The sequence below is a fragment of the Pongo abelii genome, chromosome 19 (assembly GCF_028885655.2).
Source record: "Pongo abelii isolate AG06213 chromosome 19, NHGRI_mPonAbe1-v2.0_pri, whole genome shotgun sequence".
NCBI lineage: Eukaryota > Metazoa > Chordata > Mammalia > Primates > Hominidae > Pongo > Pongo abelii.
Window position 1 is genome coordinate 79,510,930 of NC_072004.2, and position 18,826 is coordinate 79,529,755.

Sequence of the window (18,826 nt, forward strand, 5' to 3'; positions counted from 1 at the left end):
AGAGAGAGGTAGGAGAAAGAGGTTGACTTCTGTGGGGCTGCTGAATTCCTCAACTGATGCTTTCAGCTCCCGGTCTGGAGTCCTTTCGACTCCCTCTCCTCTGGCTTTAGGCCAAGGTGTGCTAAGAGAGCCCCTGGAACTCTGTGCAAATAGTACCAGGCCACTCTCTGTCTGCTTCATAAAACTTCAGGTCTCATCACTTCTTCAACAATTTTTTTTTTTTTTTTTTTTTTTTTAGCAGTAGGGTCTTGCTATGTTGCCCAGGCTGGTCTCAAACTCCTGAGCTCAAGTAATCCTCCTGCCTTGGCCTCCCAAAGCACTGGGATTACAGGTGTGAGCCACCCAACCTAGTCTTCAACAACTCTTAACTCCTCCACAGGGCTTGTTTCAGGCCCTGCAACATGGTTCCTTTTTACCCATGTGAGCCCATTTCCTACTACTCCCTGCTTAGTAGCCTCGGGTCTGGCCAGGACTTTCTCCCCACAGCCTGGGAGCTGGGCACACCAGCATTCTTCCCACTCCAGGCCTTTGCCCTTGCTGTTCCATTCCCTCCTGTGCCCTCTTGCTCCCTCTACCTGGCCAAATCCTACCCATTCATCCAGATCCAGGCCTAGCTTGGCCCTGCTGCCTTTCCTGCACCTTCCCTCACGAGTTGCTTCCTATTCCTCTCCACTAGCCCTTAACCATTTATGTTTTTTGCTTTGGATTCTGGTGCATTCCTCTTCCCTCCCAGACTAGGCTGCAAGCTCAGAAGGCAAAGTCAAAGTCTAATGCCTCACCCTCCCAACACCTAACACCAACAACCACCCACTGGTCGCTTCCTCACTCACTTCCTCAAAGCTCTTTTTCTCTGAATCAGCAGGAATCACATTTTCCCGATGTTTGGGTAGATTGTTAGGAAATCTCTCCAGCATCTTAGTAGACGCAGACAGTGGGGTTTCATGGTGTCCTATGACAGGAAACAAAACCTTTAGTGAGAACAGTTTCCCGAGCTGTGGTGGCACTTAATGCTAAACTTAGGCAACAGGTGCTACCCACGGAGGGGTCCGCAACGCAAACTCTCAGCAGGACTGCGAGTTAGAGAAAATGAGTGGCAGTTACCAGAAAATTCCATCAAAGCAGGACCTTTACTACTTGATGGCAGAATACAGTATTCCGAGTCTCCTACTGAGGAGCAAAGAAGTGTCCTTGTCATGACAGGGATCAGGACATTTGGGAGGCACCAGATGCAAGGCTCGTGGGGCTGCATGGGCCCGATCCACAGGTGAAGTATTATGAGGCTTCATTAAAAGTTCAAGGAGTTCTCCTTTCAATGCTTTTTCTTGTAACATCACTCTTCTATGGCCGCCGAATTCCCATCTTGGTATTTAAATTGCTCAGGTGGAGTTCCACTCCTACTATTATCTAAATGTGAGCTTCCATCCGGGAAAGTGGTACAGTACTTGCGAGACAGCAGTAGGACACACCTGCTAGATGGATGGGGCCATAGCTCGCTCCACGTTCATTTGCTGTTCACTGCACAACTATTGCATGGCTACAGAGTGAGCATTCATTACGCATTTATTGAGCATCTACTTTGTGCAAATTGCTGTAAGAGATACAAAGCTGACTAGAATAGGGAACTGGGATTTGATAGGGCTTGATAATCCATTCAGCTCTAAAAATGAGTCCACATACTGCCCCGAAGAGCCAGGTCACTTTTTCAGATTAGGCTGCCAGCAGCCTGGCTGACTTTCCTTTCTGTTCTCTGGCTATGAGCAGATCTCACTCTGACTCACGTCTCTTTCACCTTATGATCTTTCCATTGTTCCCCTAAACCTATCAAAGATTTCATGACATACATGCCAAGATGGCAACAAACAGGAACTAGTCTAAACTGTGTACATTTCTTGATCTGGAAAATTCCTCTTTGATTCTCCGTCTTTAGGTCAGTTCTCTATCTACAACATAATATCGTTCTTTAAGGGAAACCTACTTTTGTTTTGAGCCACCACTAGTTTCTCTTGTGTACCAAGGATCTCTGAGACATGCTTTGCTTGGGAGCAGGATTTCTCCATGTGTGGTCTGCCCACTTCAGACCTCTGAATCAGACTTGCTGGTAGGGCCCAGGAATCTGTGAGTATGTGCGGGTAACTCTGAGGCTCATTAACAAGAGACCTATGGTCTAAGAAAAGTGAGGTGTTCTTCTACATGCCACGCTGTGCAGCAGTGTCCTGCCCTTCCCACAACACCCACTCAGTGCGCAGGGTCCTACCTGTCTGGTAGGACACCTGCCAACAGACTGCTATGGAAGGCATAAGCCTGAATCCCCCTAGTTCTCCTGTCAACCTTCTTGTAAACAGACTTCTCCTTGAGCTGGGCCTTCATTAGTATCACGCTGCACACACTGGACTAACCACTGTACAACCTTACTCATGAGACCGCTAAACATTTTGTACAAATATTACCTTGTCTTCTTGATGTATTCATCTATCATTATCTCTTAGGTCCAGACTCCAGAGCAAAAAGCAGATGGCTAGGCCCTGCCTCAGACCTACTGAATCAGGCTCTGCCGGGCTTATATACGCCTAGTTAACTAAGCTCTGATGCTGAAAGCACCCAAGGTCAGGGCCATGGCTCTGGGGCAACCCACAGACCATGCCTCTCAAGCTAACTGGATCCTTGTATTTTCAAGATTAATGACAACCTGGAATATCTTTAATATTTTCCACAAAGAGAAAATGAAAGGACACATTTGGACATAGAAGGGCATATCCTTTTACTTGTGGCCCTCGTCAACAGGAGACACTGCCGTAGTCTCAGTGCCATATTTTAAGATGACGAGCTTTGGACCTCCTCAAAAGAGGCTTTCGAATTGTGGGATCCTTACACTTAATAGATTCCTTATACTTTGCTGTTTTCGCAGTTTTCTTACTTGGACAACCTTTCCATTTTAAAGGGATCTCATTTTATAAGTTAACCATGAAGACTCCCTGCCCCCATATTTTCTGTATTCTCATATATACACATTTCCTTAATTCCACTTCTTAATCACTGGCGGGCAGTCTGTGAGCCCCTTAACTGGCACATAATGCTGAGCAGCCTTGTAATTGCAATGACCTCTGCTCATTAGCTATTTTTTTCTCACCATGGGCCTATTCATACATGTTCCTCCAACTACTTCTGTTAATAAAAATGTATTATTATTTTGTCATCTCCTTTACCCATTATTTGGTAAAAATAAAATAAAAATGGCTACAAAGAATCAGGATGAAAAAAGGAACGGACCTTGACAATCTATAAAGAAAGCGACCAGGGCTCAAGGATACCTGGTTTCCCCCCGTAACACCTGGTTACACACATCCCCACCTACACCGCACTGCCTGGCAGATCCTGCTGTTTCCTGGTCCCCACATGCTCCCAGCTGCCCCACATCTCTTTTCCAGAGCCCCAGCCCTGACCTCTTTCTCCCCTAGTACCTGTCACCAGCAAGCACAAGAGGAAGAGAACAGAGAGAAGAAACTGCATGGGCCCCTGGGTGCTCCAGCCCCCAACTGACCTCCTGCCCTGCTCTGCCCCTACTGGGGCTGGGAGGTGGCAGAACAGCGGGGGGTGGGTCACAGGAAGGGCCCTCGCCTCTCCAACCCGTCATCCTCATGCCCACATGGACTCCAAGTTAATTCTTCCATAGAAACAGTCTCAGTTTTCTTAACTATAAAATGGAAATGATGAGGTGAGGGTAGCTACCTCACACAGGGTCGCTGTGAGGAATGAGGAAATGCATTCTAAAAGGCTTAATGTCGGATAATCACGCAAGGTTTACATAATTTAGTACCTGAGTTTTGGAACATTAAACAGTTTTCAAAAACTGACTCAGAAACACAGCTACCTTGTTGATATTCCTTCGGGGTAAAAATGTCCCAAGGTCTCAGGGGCCAGCCGGGAAAGGCTCTGAGCACAAGGCCTTCCGAGCTGAGTACGGTGTAACTACCAGGGCCGGCGGTCGCCCACCAGGAGGCAGCACGCTGTCACCTCAGGCTACTGTGGGAGACCCGCTCTTACCTATCAGAAGCCAGTAATTCCTCAAGTAGTTGAGCTTGTTCTTGCTTTTGAGTCCGGGGTCAAACTTGACGTCTGTGCTGGGCGTGATCACACACTCCCCCTTGTCCCCAATGGTGACGCCATCAGTCTGGGGCCCTTCCAGCAAAGGAAGTGTGCTGCCGCGGGGCTGTGGAGAGGGTGCAGTGAGGGTCGGGAGCCGGGGAGGGAGAGCGGGTCCCATGGCACACCGTCCCAGCCACTGTCCTGAAAGGTGAGCGATTTCTAGTGCAGGGCTAGTCTAGGACAGAGCAAGACACAAAGACCCAACGTCTGGGCAAAGAAGCTCCTCCCTCAGGACATGACAAGCTGCACTGATGTCTTTATGGATGTCTTTTTAGATTCTTATGTCTGGGTACTGGGGAACAAGAAGTGTGTGTGTAGAACTCCAAGAAGCTATTATGAGAAGCAGACATAAGTGAAGGAGAATGAGTGGATATCTCTGTTAGTCACAATCGACGCAACCAACGGGGCGGAATAAAGTCCAGCCACATGCCTGGTGCTGGCTCAGGTGCTGCTGGAACTACGACAGAGGCAGGGGCTGTCTACTCACAGAAGCAGCCGCCCAAATCACTGGGAAGACAAGAGAGCCAACCACACAGCCCAAGCATTGTAGGGATCAGGACAAACAGCTAGGATTATGACGCCTTGGACTTTCGGAGACAGAATGCTTGAGGCAGGCTGGTGAGGCCCAAGGAGGCTCGGCGAGACTGCAAAAGCATGCAAAGGGTTTGAGTCGGGAAAAGGAAGAAGAAAGGGCATTTGAAGTGTGAGGTGAGGTGCAGCCTGAACAAAGGCCCTGGGGAAAGATGAACAGGGAGCCTGTAGAAGTCAGGGAGAAGGTGCACACGGTTGGGCCACGCAACTCACACAGAGAAACTAACAGGGTGGCAGAAGGGCATCGTGGGACTGGATTAAGGAGGGCCATGAACACCAGCCTGGGGAGTTTAGATTTGACCACAAAAGCAAAAGGGAATAATCAGGGATTCCTTGGCTTTAAGAAGCTGTTTTTGTCATGTATCTTTCTTTCAAAGTAGAATGTGGCATGTGCAGAAACTGTTTTTGAGAATTTAAGATTTGTGTTTTTCATTCTTAACCCACAGGATGCTCATGCATAGCAAAGTCATTCTTTGCTAAAATGGAACAGAAGTGGTTAGGCAGCTGCGAGCCCTCCGTAGTGGACTTACCACGACAGCAACCCCCTCGTGTACCATTGAGGGAGAGGCATAGAGGCTGGTAGAGTATTTCCCAACATACAGAGTGGGCCTAGGAGAAAAACAGACACACGCATTCCAGAGTCATTGAATTTCCAGATCCCACAGAAGGGAGGAATCATCACCCCAAATACCACCCGCAGGGATGAACACATTAACCCTCCAGACATGGAGGAAAGCAGTAGGGGTGTGAAGGTAGGGGCACTGCCCTGGGAACAGGGCCACAGGACTTCAGTCCCAGCTGTCACTCACTGCAGAAACATGGACAAGCCACCTAACGGCAAGCCTCAGCAAAATTGCAGGGCTGGACTAGACGATGCCCATGATGCCTGCAGAAAGGACTACGTCCAATGGCCATAGAGGAGACTGAGTGCTTACCACCACTGCCGAGGCCCCTCAGATGACCCTCTACAACACACTTTCACTCCAGCGATCACCAGAACTACCCCCATTCTTTCTTGTGCTTTCTAAGGATCCTGGAGGTTCTACAGAACTCCTGAGAAATGGTCAGCTGCTCTACTCTGGATGCTGAGAGCAAAAGAGATGCATAAGAAATTCCAGTCTTGGTGAGACTTCTGGTTCCCCAGTTGTGTAGTCTGTCCCCATGTGGGACATCAGGGAGATGGAAAATGGTGAGAGCTACACCGCCTGGCCCTTCTGCTTACTGTCGAGAGCCCACCTGGGATCGGTCATCCACTACATTATCTAAACCTCTCTCAATGAATACCTTACCTTTGAACGGTGTTTTACAATCTAAACACTTTCTGGCACATTATCTTATTTGGTCTTCCACACAACTCTATAAAGTAGGAAACTGAGGCTTGGCGAGTTTAAGTGACTCAGTGATAGACTATTAACAGGGGGATGGAGAACAGAAGCCTGCTGAGTCTTGGACACACACACACTGTAACTATATTTTCTGATTTTTAAAATGAATATAACCTAAAAATTTAGAAAATATAGAAAGTTAAACAAATAAATCTCGTGCATCCCTACCACCTAAGATAGATCCAAACTATACTTACACTGGCATGGCAGTCTGTTTCCTATCCCCACCTTTATTTGTGTGTGTGTGTGGCAGCAGTGGGAGGGTCTTGCCATGTTGCCCAGGTTGGCCTCAAACTCCTGTGCGCAAACAATCCTCCCACCTCAGCCTCTCAAGTAGCTGGAATTACAGGTGTATGCCATGGTGCCCAGCACCTCCCACCCATGATTTTTATGTAATATTTAAGAACTCTGAAGTGTCAAGGGGTGCCCCTCAGCTCTTGTATTCTGAGGTTTCCGAATGAAGCAGTCTTGGCTCTGAATATTCCTCATGGCTTCAGAGACTGCCCTGTCTTTGGCCTCCCGTGCAGGGCCTGCTACACTGCAACAGCACCAGAACACAAAGGCCACGGCCGCCCTCTCCTTCCCCGAGCTCCCAACTCACGTCAGCTTGCTCTTGGCCTCTGTCTCTTTGGGGAACGGGTACTTCCACTTGGTGATGCGCCCCACCTCCCCAGACATGAAGGTCAGATAGCGCAGGGTCTCCACAGCGACATTGATGTGCATCACCTTCCTCAGACCCTCCCGCTGCCAGACATAAAAGGCCACCACAGGGGAGGCGTAGTTTTGGATCCACAGGACATCCCCAGATTCACTGTCCACAGTCACCACCAGTCCGTCACCATTGGACACAAAGTGGGACATCTCTGTACAGATCAAATAAACAAAGCATGATGAGTCTCACCCCATCTTGCAACCACATCCTCTACTCTTGTGGCAGGCTCTAGTCACTCAGTTAGAGGAAACAAGACTTCTGGAATATTCTCAGATCTCCTTTGAGCAATTTCACTTGTTTCCAATGAACTCGCTTAGTCTCTATAATATCAAGACACTGAGAGCTGGCTGGCTTATAAACACAAGACAGGATCACTCTCCCAAAGGCAATTTATTTGGTGATGTTCTTTACCACTCTATTCAATAAGTGAGAGTAAATACTGAGGAGGAAGGAGCCAGTGGAGATGCCTATTAATCTGGAATTTCATAGCAGTCACTTGAAACCCATCGATCAAACCGAAAGTCAGGGACATCTGTGGTGGCTCATGTCTATAAGCCCAAGAATTTGGGAGGCTGAGGTGGGAAGATCACTTGAGTCCAGGAGTTCAAGACCAGCCTGGGCAACATAGTGAGACCCCCATCTCTAAAAAAAATAAAAAATAAAAAATAATTAGCCAGGGAGGTGGGGGAGTGGCGGTACGTGCCTGTGGTCCCAGCTGCTCAGTAGGCTGAGGTGGGAAGATCGCTTGAGCCTAGGAGTTTTGAGGCTGCAGTGAGCCCTGATTGCACTCCTGCACACATCCTGAGGAACAGAGGGAGAACTTGCCTCAAAAACCAAAACAAAACAAAAAAACACCCTGAAAGTCAGACCTGAACCACTGACACTGTCCCATCAGATTCACAAAGAAGTCCTCAGAGAAAAAGGAAAATATTCTAGGTCCTTGACCAGAAAAAGCAGAGTCCAACTTTGATACCAATGTTAAGGTGGCAAATTGGTTTTTAGTTTTCATTTGAGCTGGGTGAATGTTAACTGCAGAAATAACTAGGGATGAGTCACATTTGCAGAGTGGCCTTCTTGACAGGGTTGTTAACGTCCTATGCTGATTTTACTTCTACTTTCCATGGGCTTGCAGTAAATTCCTTCTGTGACATAGAAGACTCAACGAGGGATGTCCTCCTTCCTCTCTGGCTAAGCTTGTCACCATTTTACTTCGGTTTCCCTTCAGACTTCACCAAGGCCCCTGCACATTGACTGTGGGAAGTATTTACAATAAGTCCATGAAAAGTCCATGGAAAGAAAGAACCTGGTGACAAAGGGTATCTTAAAAGAAAATCCTACTTTCTGGAGCAACTGTTTCCACATAGGTCAAAAGTACTGGCCCAAGCTTGTGAAATCCAGCAGAGAGCACTTACTGTAGTCCACGTCGTCCTCAGGCAGCGAGGCCGCATAGTCAAAGTAGGTGGCATTCCACCGGAGCTCTCGGGTTTTGGTGTCATACATGGTGATGGTGTATTCTAAAGAACACAGACCAGCCAGCCCATTACCATGGAGGGGCCATAGTACCTACTGAGGTGTGGTCCTTCTCTAATTACAACAAACAAATCCTCCCTAAACTGTAGGCCAAAAAGTCCAGACTATCCATGTCGATAGAGAAAGGCAATGTGAGGAGAACTGAAGGCCCAGATACATTAGTGAACCTGGCCGACAGCATGTGGAAGCAGAGACGACCCACCCCCGCTATGCCCTTGGACTCATGGCTCACAGAAGTGTAAGCAATAGAATGTTGTTGTTAGCCATTAAGCTTTGGGGTGCCTTATTACATAGCAATGGATTGCTGATAATTAAAAATTGGCACCTTGAAGCAGGATGGCACCATAACAAACACCTAAAACATGTGGCATTGACTTTAGGACCAGCTGGCAGGTGGAGGCTGGGAGGCTGACAAAAAGGTTGGTGGAGACTTGCTAGTGCAGAGAGGGCACTGCTATTCAAAGTGGAAAAGGGGTGACCCGGCTTGTGGAGGGTGCCATGATGAGTATGACTATTGCTTGCAGTAACTTGGAAGACAGAAAAAGTACCTAATCAACTCAGGGATCCAACTAAGGAGATTTCCAGACAGAAGGCAGAAAATGTTGAATGGTTTCTCTTAGCTGTCTATGATATATTGTGAGACAAATGAGCTGAGGAAGAAATCATTCAGCAGAATACAGAGGAACTATAAAGGGTCCAGGACTGAATACTGCTGGAAAAGATTCTCAATATAAAAAATAACTTTAGGGAAAAGATCAAATCCAGGGTACTGCCAGCAAGAAAAAATGGGCTCAGGGTAAAGATCAATCAAATCAAAGTTGAAGCTGTAAGATCCTTCTCTGAGACCTCCGAAAGATTTTAAGGTGGCCCCTCATAGACCCTCTGCATCAAGGGAGTTCTAAAAACCATGTGTTGTCCCATTGCACTCACATTCCAAAGTCTAGAGACTTGTGGGTATGGCTTTTATCTAATGGAATAAACTATAATTTGACACATGGAAGCCCATATAGTTTTTAAAGGAGTGGTATCAGCATAGACTAAAAGGATCAGAGACAGTCGAATTGAAAAAAAAGGGCTTCTAGATCCCCAAATTTCAATGGACAAGAACGGACTGAGAAAGATACAAAACTGGCCATTTGTTATGGAAAAGAAAGGACTTCTCAGAGGGCAGAACCAAGAGCCACTGAGAGCACTATATTAGGGAACCAATCCCAGAGGGCAAAACTGGGCCCTAATGAAGGAATATTCCCTACCCCTGGAGGAGGGGAACCTGAAAACATGTGCCTGGCTGGATTTCAGAATTACTAAGGCCCAATGTGTGATATGTGTCTCTCTTTCCTGCCCTTTTTTGAGTGAACATGTTTACTGCAGCTATCCTGTCTCTATCTCACCACTGTATGTTGGTAGGGGATGGGACGGGGGGAAAGACCCTGTCTCTTTAATTCACAGGTCTCTGATCAAGAGGTGCTACACTTGAGGAGCATCATCCACATCCAGACCTCATGCAGATAACGAGACATGAGATTTTGGGACTGATGCTGGGATTGGACTTTAGGGGTCTTTGGAGGGAGTGGGAGGGTTGTAAACTACTGCAGCCTGAGGGAGGACTGCAGTAGACCATCTCTAAAGGTCACTACTACCAATTCTTCCCATTCCTGTAATATGCATTTACTCTTCCCATCAAGAGGCCGAGTCTATATCTCTACCCTTGATTCTCAGCTGGCCTTGAGACTTGCTTTGACCAACAGACTGCAGTGGAAGGAAGGTTCTGGAACTTTTGAGCCCAGACCTTAGGAGGCACTGTAACACCCATTTTTACTCAAGAGGGAGCCCGCTGCCATGTCAAGAGTCCAGGCTATCTGTATGGAGAAAGGTCACACAGAACTGAACTGAAGTCTCAGATACAGGCCTCTGAGTGAGGCCAACCAAGCATGTGGAGTAAAGATGATAGGTTCTTGTTGAGTCCTTCCTGAATTCCCTACAGAATCATTAACAATAAAATGCTTGTTTTAAGGCACTAAGTTGGGGTGGTTTGTCATGCAGCAATAGATAATGGAGGCAATGGATTTACACACCTATGCACACACATTCCACCTCATGCATATCCCAGCTCCTTCGAACACCACAATTTCACCTGAGAACGACACAATTTTTATATCTAGATGAAGCTGGGGCCACTGTAAGAATTTACTTAATGGAAAAGGTAAACACATAAATCCTAAGCAGTCCCTACAGTTAGAAGCTGGAATACATGATTTTTACAGTCTAAGACCTTCCACCCATTTCCAGGAGAGCCCGGCCAGCTTCTGCAGGGCCCAAGATTAGTCTCACTGAGTTTTAGAAATGCAGTGCTTTCCCCAACACTTTCAGGAAGGTTCTCTTTTTTCAAATCCTTGGCTGCCTGAAAGTTTAGACCTAAATGTAGTGCTCAATTGTAATGAATTCATCCTAGGTTTTTGGTATAATTTTTTCCTTCTAAATGTTTTTTGTTTCTCCTTTTAGTTTTAAGTATCGTTCAACAATTTTAATGGCATCCCCGACATGTGTGAGGTGCTGCACATATGATAATGACTAAGGCAGGTCTCTGCAATAATGGGCCCACCCATTCATACATTCAAACATTGAGCCCCTGCTACACATCAGGCAATATGCCTGGTGTAGAGAGACAGCAGCTGAGCAAAACAAAGTCGTACCCTCAGGGAACTGATATTCTAGTGAGGGAGGCAGGAAGTAGGCACATAGAATTTATAAATATGCAGTGCCAAGTGTTAAGAAAGAGGCTGAAAAGGGAGGAAACACAAAATGGTGTGGTGAAGAGGGTGCAAGCCATGCCTGTAAAGGGACAATGACGAGGGGTGAGATGGCTGCCACTACAGGCCTGTTAACTGCTACGTGTACCCCTAGAATGGGAGAGCCGGGTGTTCCTGAGCAGGGTGCGGGCTGTGAGGCTGCAGAAGAGACTTCACAGATAAGGTGACTTTTGAGCACAGTTGTGGGAGAGGATATTTGCCAGACAGGCAAAAACAGGCATACCTGGTGGAGAGGACCATACCACTACAAGTCTTTAAAAACAGCACTGCTATTCTGGGAGCTGCAGGTAGTTCATCCTAATTAGGAAACTTTTGTTTTGTTTTGTTTTTGTTTTTTTGGGGGGATGGAGTTTTACTCTTGTTGCCCAGGCTGGAGTGCAGTGGCTTGATCTTGGCTCACTGCAACCTCCACCTCCCCAGTTCAGGCGATTCTCCTGCCTCAGCCTCCTGAGTAGCTGGGATTACAGGCGCATGCCACCACACCTGGCTAATTTTGTATTTTTTTAGTAGAGACGGGGTTTCGCCATGTTGGTCAGGCTGGTCTCGAACTCCTGACATCAGGTGATCCACCTGCCTCGGCCTCCCAAAGTACTGGAATTACAGGTGTGAGCCACCACACCCGGCCGGGCAACTTTGAAATGAGAGAAATGAGGCGAGAAAGGTGACAGCTGTGTCACAGGGGTTTTTCTGGGCCATGGTGCAGTTTGGACTGTATCCCTTGCGCAGTGGGGGGACACTGAAGGGTCTTATAAAGGAAAATGACATGATGGGACCTGTGTTTGGAAAAAGGCAGCTCTGGCCACCTTCTAGGGAAGGAGGCTGGGGAGCTTCTTCCGATCTTCTGGAAACAGGCAGGTTGTAGATGACAAAGGTTCATTTCTTACCTGTTCGCCCAAGATACAGAAGAGAGGTTGATGGGCAGAGACTATCTGCAAAGGCCGATGACAAAGTCTGCTGCTTCTCCCCGGTCAGGAGGTCAATAACATACCAGATGTCCTGCTTTTTACCTGAAAGGACACAAAAACACATCGTCATTTACACCATATGGAAAAAAGTATCGCTGCCAAACTAGCAGCCAAGATGCTCTGTATTGAGAGAGATAGACCTGAAATTCTTAGGATGTCATTTCTAAGGTGATTATATAAATGGTAATGCAGAGATAATAAAACTTCTTAGGTCCATAGGTCTTATACTAATTTAATAACCTAATCATGGTATACAAATTCCTCCAAACCTAATAACATAATTATAGTTTCAAAAAGTTCCCCAAACTTTCAAGTTAGATTTTATTGCTTTGATGAGTGGCTTTAAATATGAAAAGTCTTGCCTGTGAAGGGCAACCCTTTTCCCGTGGACTGGGATCTATAGAAATACAGAAATGTGCCCAGGGGTTCATCTCCCTAATAACCATCATTCACATTTCTCAACCTCCCTACTAACCAGCCCCCATGTGAGAAGGATCTACAGTTACTGTTTATGACTATAATTAACTAGTACCTGGGACTGGTCAGTGGAGTTGGTTGCAACCTGATGCTAAGGATGTCAAAGTTGTCTCGGCCTCTGTTCCCAGCCAGTAAGTAATTCCCTGGCCTCGGGCCATACCCCTAATCTTGGTCAGCTGATTATGACAGGCAGACAGCATAGTAAATAACACTATATATTAAGAAAACCCAAAGCATATGTATCAATGGTATATACCCAACCGCATCCTAGCAATGGCGAGTCTGTAGTAAGGCCCTCCAATGTGAAAGTCAACACAGTCACTGTGATGTGTATATTTCTATTTTGTAAAGCATGATCTCTGGTGGTCATTTTTATCTTCCTAACTTATTGGAAAAGTCTCCTGTTTTGGAGACTCTTAGAAGCAGAATATTGAGATGCTGGAGAAGCTCACAGAGCCTTTGAAAAATTTTTTTTTTTTTTTTTTTTTTGAGACAGGGTCTTGCTCTGTCGCCCAAGGAGTACAGAGGTGTGGTCACGGCTCACTGCAGCCTCCAACTCCTGGACTCAAGTGATCCTTTTGCCTCAGTCTCCCCATAGTTGAGACTACAGGCATGTACCACTATGCCTGGCTCTTTTTTTTTTTTTTTTTTTTTTTGAGATGGAGTCTCGCTCTGTCGCCCAGGCTGGAGTGCAGTGGCGTGATCTCGGCTCACTGCAACCTCCACCTCCCAGGTTCAAGCGATTCTCCTGCCTCAGCCTCCAGAGTAGCTGGGACTACAGGTGCGTGCCACCACTCCCAGCTAATTTTTTTTTTTTTTTTATTAGAGACAGGGTTTCACCGTGTTAGTCAGGATGGTCTCCATCTCCTGACTTCGTGATCCACCCAACTCGGCTCCCAAAGTGCTGGGATTACAGGTGTGAGCCACCATGCCCGGCCACCTGGCTAATTTTTATTTATTTTTTATTTTTTTTGAGACGGAGTCTCGCTCTGTCGCCCAGGCGGGAGTGCAGTGGTGCAATCTCAGCTCAGTGCAACCTCCGCCTCCAGGGTTCAAGCGATACTGCTGCCTCAGCCTCCTGAGTAGCTGGGACTACAAGCACGTGCCACCACGCTTGGCTTATTTTTTGTATTTTTAGTAGAGATGGGGTTTCACCGTGTTAGCCAGGATGGTCTCGATCTCCTGATCTCGTGATCTGCCCGCCTCAGCCTCCCAAAGTGTTGGGATTACAGGCGTGAGCCACTGCACCTGGCCTACACCTGGCTAATTTTTAAAAAATGTTTCTTCTGTAGAGACAGGGTCTCACTATGTTGACCAGGCTAGTTTCAAACTCCTGGCCTCAAGCAAACCTCCTGCCTCACCCTCCCAAAGTACTGGGATTACAGTTGTGAGTCACTGCGCCTGGCCTATAATTTGCTAAAGCTATACTTCTAAAGTTCTAACAGATGTTGCATACATGCCTGCTCCACATGTGTGCAACTTACCCATGGATCGCAACTCTGTTCTCAATGACAAAATCATAATATGAATATGATCTGAAGGTAGAGGAGAACAGAGCTAGGACCACGAACCTTTTCCATCTAGCATGACATAGCTGGTTACTTCAAGGACCACTAGAGTTTACATAACTCAGCTATTACTTTAATGGGTAGATTGGGCAACTACCATGCTCTTAAATATGTTTAATGAACTCGCCTAAGAGGGCACAGCACAAAGATGATAAGAAGACAATACCCTAAGCAGACTATAAGTGACGAATTGCTGGCAAAAGCTGGAAGACCAGATAGGACACAGTGACATGGATGGTCAGAAGATTATCAGATGTTCCCAGGGCATGGCCCACAGAGAGAAAAATCTGTGCCGATCGTTTCCTCCAAATTCCTAGGCTGGGAGTTCCTCATTCTGAAGGTGTAGAAGGAAGCAAGAGTCTCAGTGTCCTGAGCAAAACCTTAAAAGTCTGGCCTGCACTTGAGACCCAGAAATACACATAAAGCTCCTCGAGGCATGAATAGGCAATAAGCACTTTCAGTTCCTCAAAAAGAAAGCTGCTGTATAAATACGGGCTATTATTACTACTATGATTTCAAGATAAATACAGCTCTCCTTTGTGTTGCAAATGCTTTTTTATTGACATTTTGGCAGCAACATGGTAAGAGAAAAGCAGGTGATCTGATGCTTTGAAAGCTGTGACCCCATAGGTATGAAGGCAGTTTATCTAGGCAAGCTATTAAGTGCTGTTTTATCAAATATTCTGATAGCAGGAAATACTAAGAAAGCCCTATAATTAACAGGCAGAGCCTGGCTTTCCTTTCTTGGCTTAGACAATTGTATTCACTTTAAATTTCATCCATTTGCCACTGGGTATGTTGCAATCTTGGAATCTCAGGACTAAGTCAACACAGCAACTAAAAGCTTGTTAAATGAGTAACCATATTAACGATGTCAATTCTTCTCCCAGGTTCGGGGAGCCCTTTCTTAATTGGTCAGCTGATCCTGGGGAGAACAGCACCTGAAGCACAACCCAGGAAAGAAAGGGTTGGCAAGGCGGTGACTGCGCCCTCTCTCTCCACACACCACTTTCCCAGATTCCGGGACTTACGTCAAAGAGACACAAGTTTCTGGAGACAGGAACTCTTACCCATGTAGAGGATTCCATCTGAACTTCGGCACGGGGATGCCTGCACCAATTCTGGGATGGTAAAAGGAAGTTTCTTTAAAAGAAAAAGAAAAAGAAAAAAGTTAACCAAGTCTTGTGCAATTATTACAATTTTACCAGGCAGTTTGTTTCTATTACCTAATTCTGCTAAAAAGAGAGAAGCACTTTGCAGATGAGAGTTTTCCTAACTGAATACAAAGGAGAAGGGGGCACCCTATGCTTCCATATCTACTTTGTTTTTATTTTTATTTTTTTGAGACAGGGTCTCATTCTGTCACCCAGGCTGGAGTGCAGTGGCGCCATCTTGGCTCACTGCAACCTCTGCCTCCTGGGTTCAAGTGATTCTCCCACCTCAGCCTCCCAAGTAGCTGGGATTACAGGCATGTTGCCACTACACCCAGCTAATTTTCCATGTCTATTTTGACAAGCTCCCAGGTTCCTGAGCTCCGTAAACATCCACTGCTTTACTTGACACCATGTGCGGAGGCCCCTCGAGGTCTCCTGTCCAGGGTGCTTCCCAGGGGTGACACAAACCTTTTCTGAAAAGATTTACACAAATATGGAGAGTTATATATTCTTTGAAATTCTAAGAGTGGGAGAAAGAATTGTCCTGGCTTGGAATACAGAGCCAGAGCTGGCTAGACTGAGTAAGAATGACAGTGCTTTGTAGAGCCCCATGGGAGGGAGCCAGGACACTGATGCTGAAGGGATGCAATCTTGGTGCCAAGTTCAAGCTTCGAGGGAAAGGAGAAGTCACCATTACAGGGGCAACACAAGAGTTTGAGGTGGAAAAGAGTTTTGATGTTTTCTTCAGTAAATAATTAACTATTGAAAAACAAGAAAAATTGAGACTTTTGGTTTTAAAGAGGAAGTTAAGATAGGTGCCAGGAAAAGAAACTCAAAGGAATCCAAATGTTTCAACTGCATTTCATCATAAAACTGATTCTTCTGAGTCTACAGCTGACATCTGACAAGCTCTTTTGGTTAATGCTCGTTTCAGTATACTTTATTTTTAGAACATTCTGTGTTCTTGAAATTGTTCTACAGATACCTGCTTTTATAGAAACGCCTCTACTGCATGGGTCACCTTTTTCTCCAAGAAAGAAAAGATTTCTCTCTAGCTTTAATAAGCAGAGCTTTGCATACTAAATAACTTTGATTTCCCATCATCCCAACATTCAAACCAAGCCTCAGAGGAGGAAAAATGCTTCAGAGAGGCTGCAATGACTGGGTTTTGCCACGTGTTTCTGAGAATCAGAAAGGCACTGCAGATCTTCTAGTCTTCTGGAGTCCTATGGTCTCTGCTGAGCACTGCCACGGGTGCCCTGATTCAAGGCCCGAGCTTGGGAAACATTGTTTCTGGAGCTGCTAAACCACAACCCAGGAAGGAACACAAGGGAGTGATGAAGGGCATCCTCTTTTTTTTTTTGAGATGGAGTCTCGCTCTCGCCCAGGCTGGAGTGCAGTGGTGCGATCTCGGCTCACTGCAAGCTCCGCCTCCCGGGTTCATGCCATTCTCCTGCCTCAGCCTCCCCAGTAGCTGGGACTACAGGCGCCCACCACTGCGCCTGGCTAATTTTTTGTATTTTTTAGTAGAGACGGGGTTTCACCGTGTTAGCCAGGATGGTCTTGATCTCCTGACCTTGTGATCCGCCTGCCTCGGCCTCCCAAAGTGCTGGGATTACAGGCGTGAGCCACCACGCCCGGCTGGGCATCCTCTTTAAGAACCAACTCCAACACTAGACGACTCAGCCCTGGACATATTCCTTCACTTCTCCAGGCTGTTTCCACACCTCTAAAATGGGGATATCTCACCCACATGGCTGCTGAGAGATTCCAATGAGATAACTTATACAACTCACTCACCCCAGTTTCTGGCAAACAAATTGCTTAAGAAATGGGGACTACAGAGCTGTGGAGAGAAACCAACAGAGAGCAGGGTTGAAGGTGAAATACACACAGCTCTATACAAGCTTGCCCTCCTCCCCTCTGTTTTGGTCACAGGCGTTCACAAAATAATTTTTAAATACCCAAGTTAAAGTCCACAATCCACTTACAGCCTGGATCAGTGGTTCTCATCCTCGGTCGCACACGAGAATTACTTGGAAGCTTTAAAAACTTCCTACTGATGCATAATACGCAAACAGAAAAGCACTCGTCATCACACAGCTCAGTCAATTTTCACAAAGTGAACATTCCCACGTAACCGGCGTCCAGGTGAAGAAACAGAAGCCCCCCTCCTCTCTTGCCCCGCTTTCTAGCCATAACTCTCCAGGGTAACTATTATCCTAACTTCAAAACAGCAGAGACTTGTTTTTCCTGTTTTTGGCTTTATATAAGTGAATGGCAGTGTGTGGCCTTTTTTGTCTGTCATGTTTTGCTCAACATCACGCTTGTGAGTCATCAGAGGTGTGTGTCGTCATAGACTGTTGGTCCTCATCACCGTGCATGCCGCTTCTAGAGTTTATTTTTCCACTCCACTGTGGATGTTATTTGGCCACCCTCTGCTCATTATAAATGGTGCTGCTGTACATTTGGGCACATGTCCATTGGTGAACAAACGTGCATTTCTTCTTCTTTTTTTTTTTTTTTTTGAGATGGAGTCTTACTCTGTTGCCCAGGCTGGAGTGCAGTGGCGCGATCTCAGCTCACTGCAAGCTCCGCCTCCTGGGTTCACGCCATTCTCCTGCCTCAGCCTCCCGAGTAACTGGGACTACAACCGCCTGCCACCGCACCTGGCTAATTTTTTGTATTTTTAGTAGAGATGGGATTTCACCGTGGTCTCAATCTCCTGACCTCGTGATCCGCCTGCCTCGGTCTCCCAAAGTGCTGGGATTACAGGCGTGAGCCACCACGCCTGGCCAAAAATGTGCATTTCTGTTGGGTCTGTAACCTAGGAGGGCATTACTGGGTCCTAAGGACTTTAGCACTTACTGCCAAACAGTTTTCCAAACCACTTGTGCCACCCTGCACTTCCGCCAGCAGTAGGTGAGAGTCCTGGTTGCTCCACATCACCAACACGTTTTCTTTTTCTACTTTCCTTGTTTTGGCCATTCTGGTGAGTATGGCACTGTGGCTTTAATTTGCATTTCCAAATGACTAATAAAATGGAACATCTTTTCATATGTTTATGACCATTTGGATATTCTCTTCTGTTATTCTTCCATTGGGCTGTCTTTTTTTAATGTGCCATAGGATTTCTTCATATATTCTGAATATGAACTTTTGCTGGATGTGTATACTACAAATACTTTGTGGCCTCTTAATGAGGAAAAGTTCTTAATTTTAATATAATCAATATATTGATTTTTTCCTAAATTTATAGTGTTCTTTAATATCCTACTTAATAAATCTCTACTTACTCTAAGATCATGAAGATGGTTCCATTACTTTTTTTCTTAAAGCTTTATTATTTTGCATTTCACATTTAGATGTGTGATCTATCTGGAACTGATTTTATATGTGTTGTGGGGGGCTAGGAGTCAAGACTTTTATTCCTATATGGATATCCCAATTATTGCAAAAACACTGTAAGCTGGGTGGTGGTGGCTCACGCC

General features: G+C 46.1%; 1 protein-coding gene across 2 annotated transcripts in view; it reads right to left on the reverse strand.

Moving 5' to 3' along the window:
- The window catches only part of ERN1 (endoplasmic reticulum to nucleus signaling 1), a 90,845-nt gene that overhangs the window by 20,496 nt on the left and 51,523 nt on the right, over window positions 1–18,826 (reverse strand). Inside the window, exons 5-11 of one of the 2 annotated variants that reach the window (XM_024235381.3) lie at window positions 15,252–15,324; window positions 12,056–12,178; window positions 8,244–8,345; window positions 6,721–6,982; window positions 5,265–5,343; window positions 4,042–4,207; window positions 831–949 (exon numbers count right to left, since the gene is read on the reverse strand). In XM_024235381.3, the coding sequence (XP_024091149.3) occupies window positions 831–949; window positions 4,042–4,207; window positions 5,265–5,343; window positions 6,721–6,982; window positions 8,244–8,345; window positions 12,056–12,178; window positions 15,252–15,324 (924 nt within the window). The remainder of the gene's footprint in view (window positions 1–830; window positions 950–4,041; window positions 4,208–5,264; window positions 5,344–6,720; window positions 6,983–8,243; window positions 8,346–12,055; window positions 12,179–15,251; window positions 15,325–18,826) is intronic. The other variant, XM_054537255.2, reaches the window with a different exon arrangement.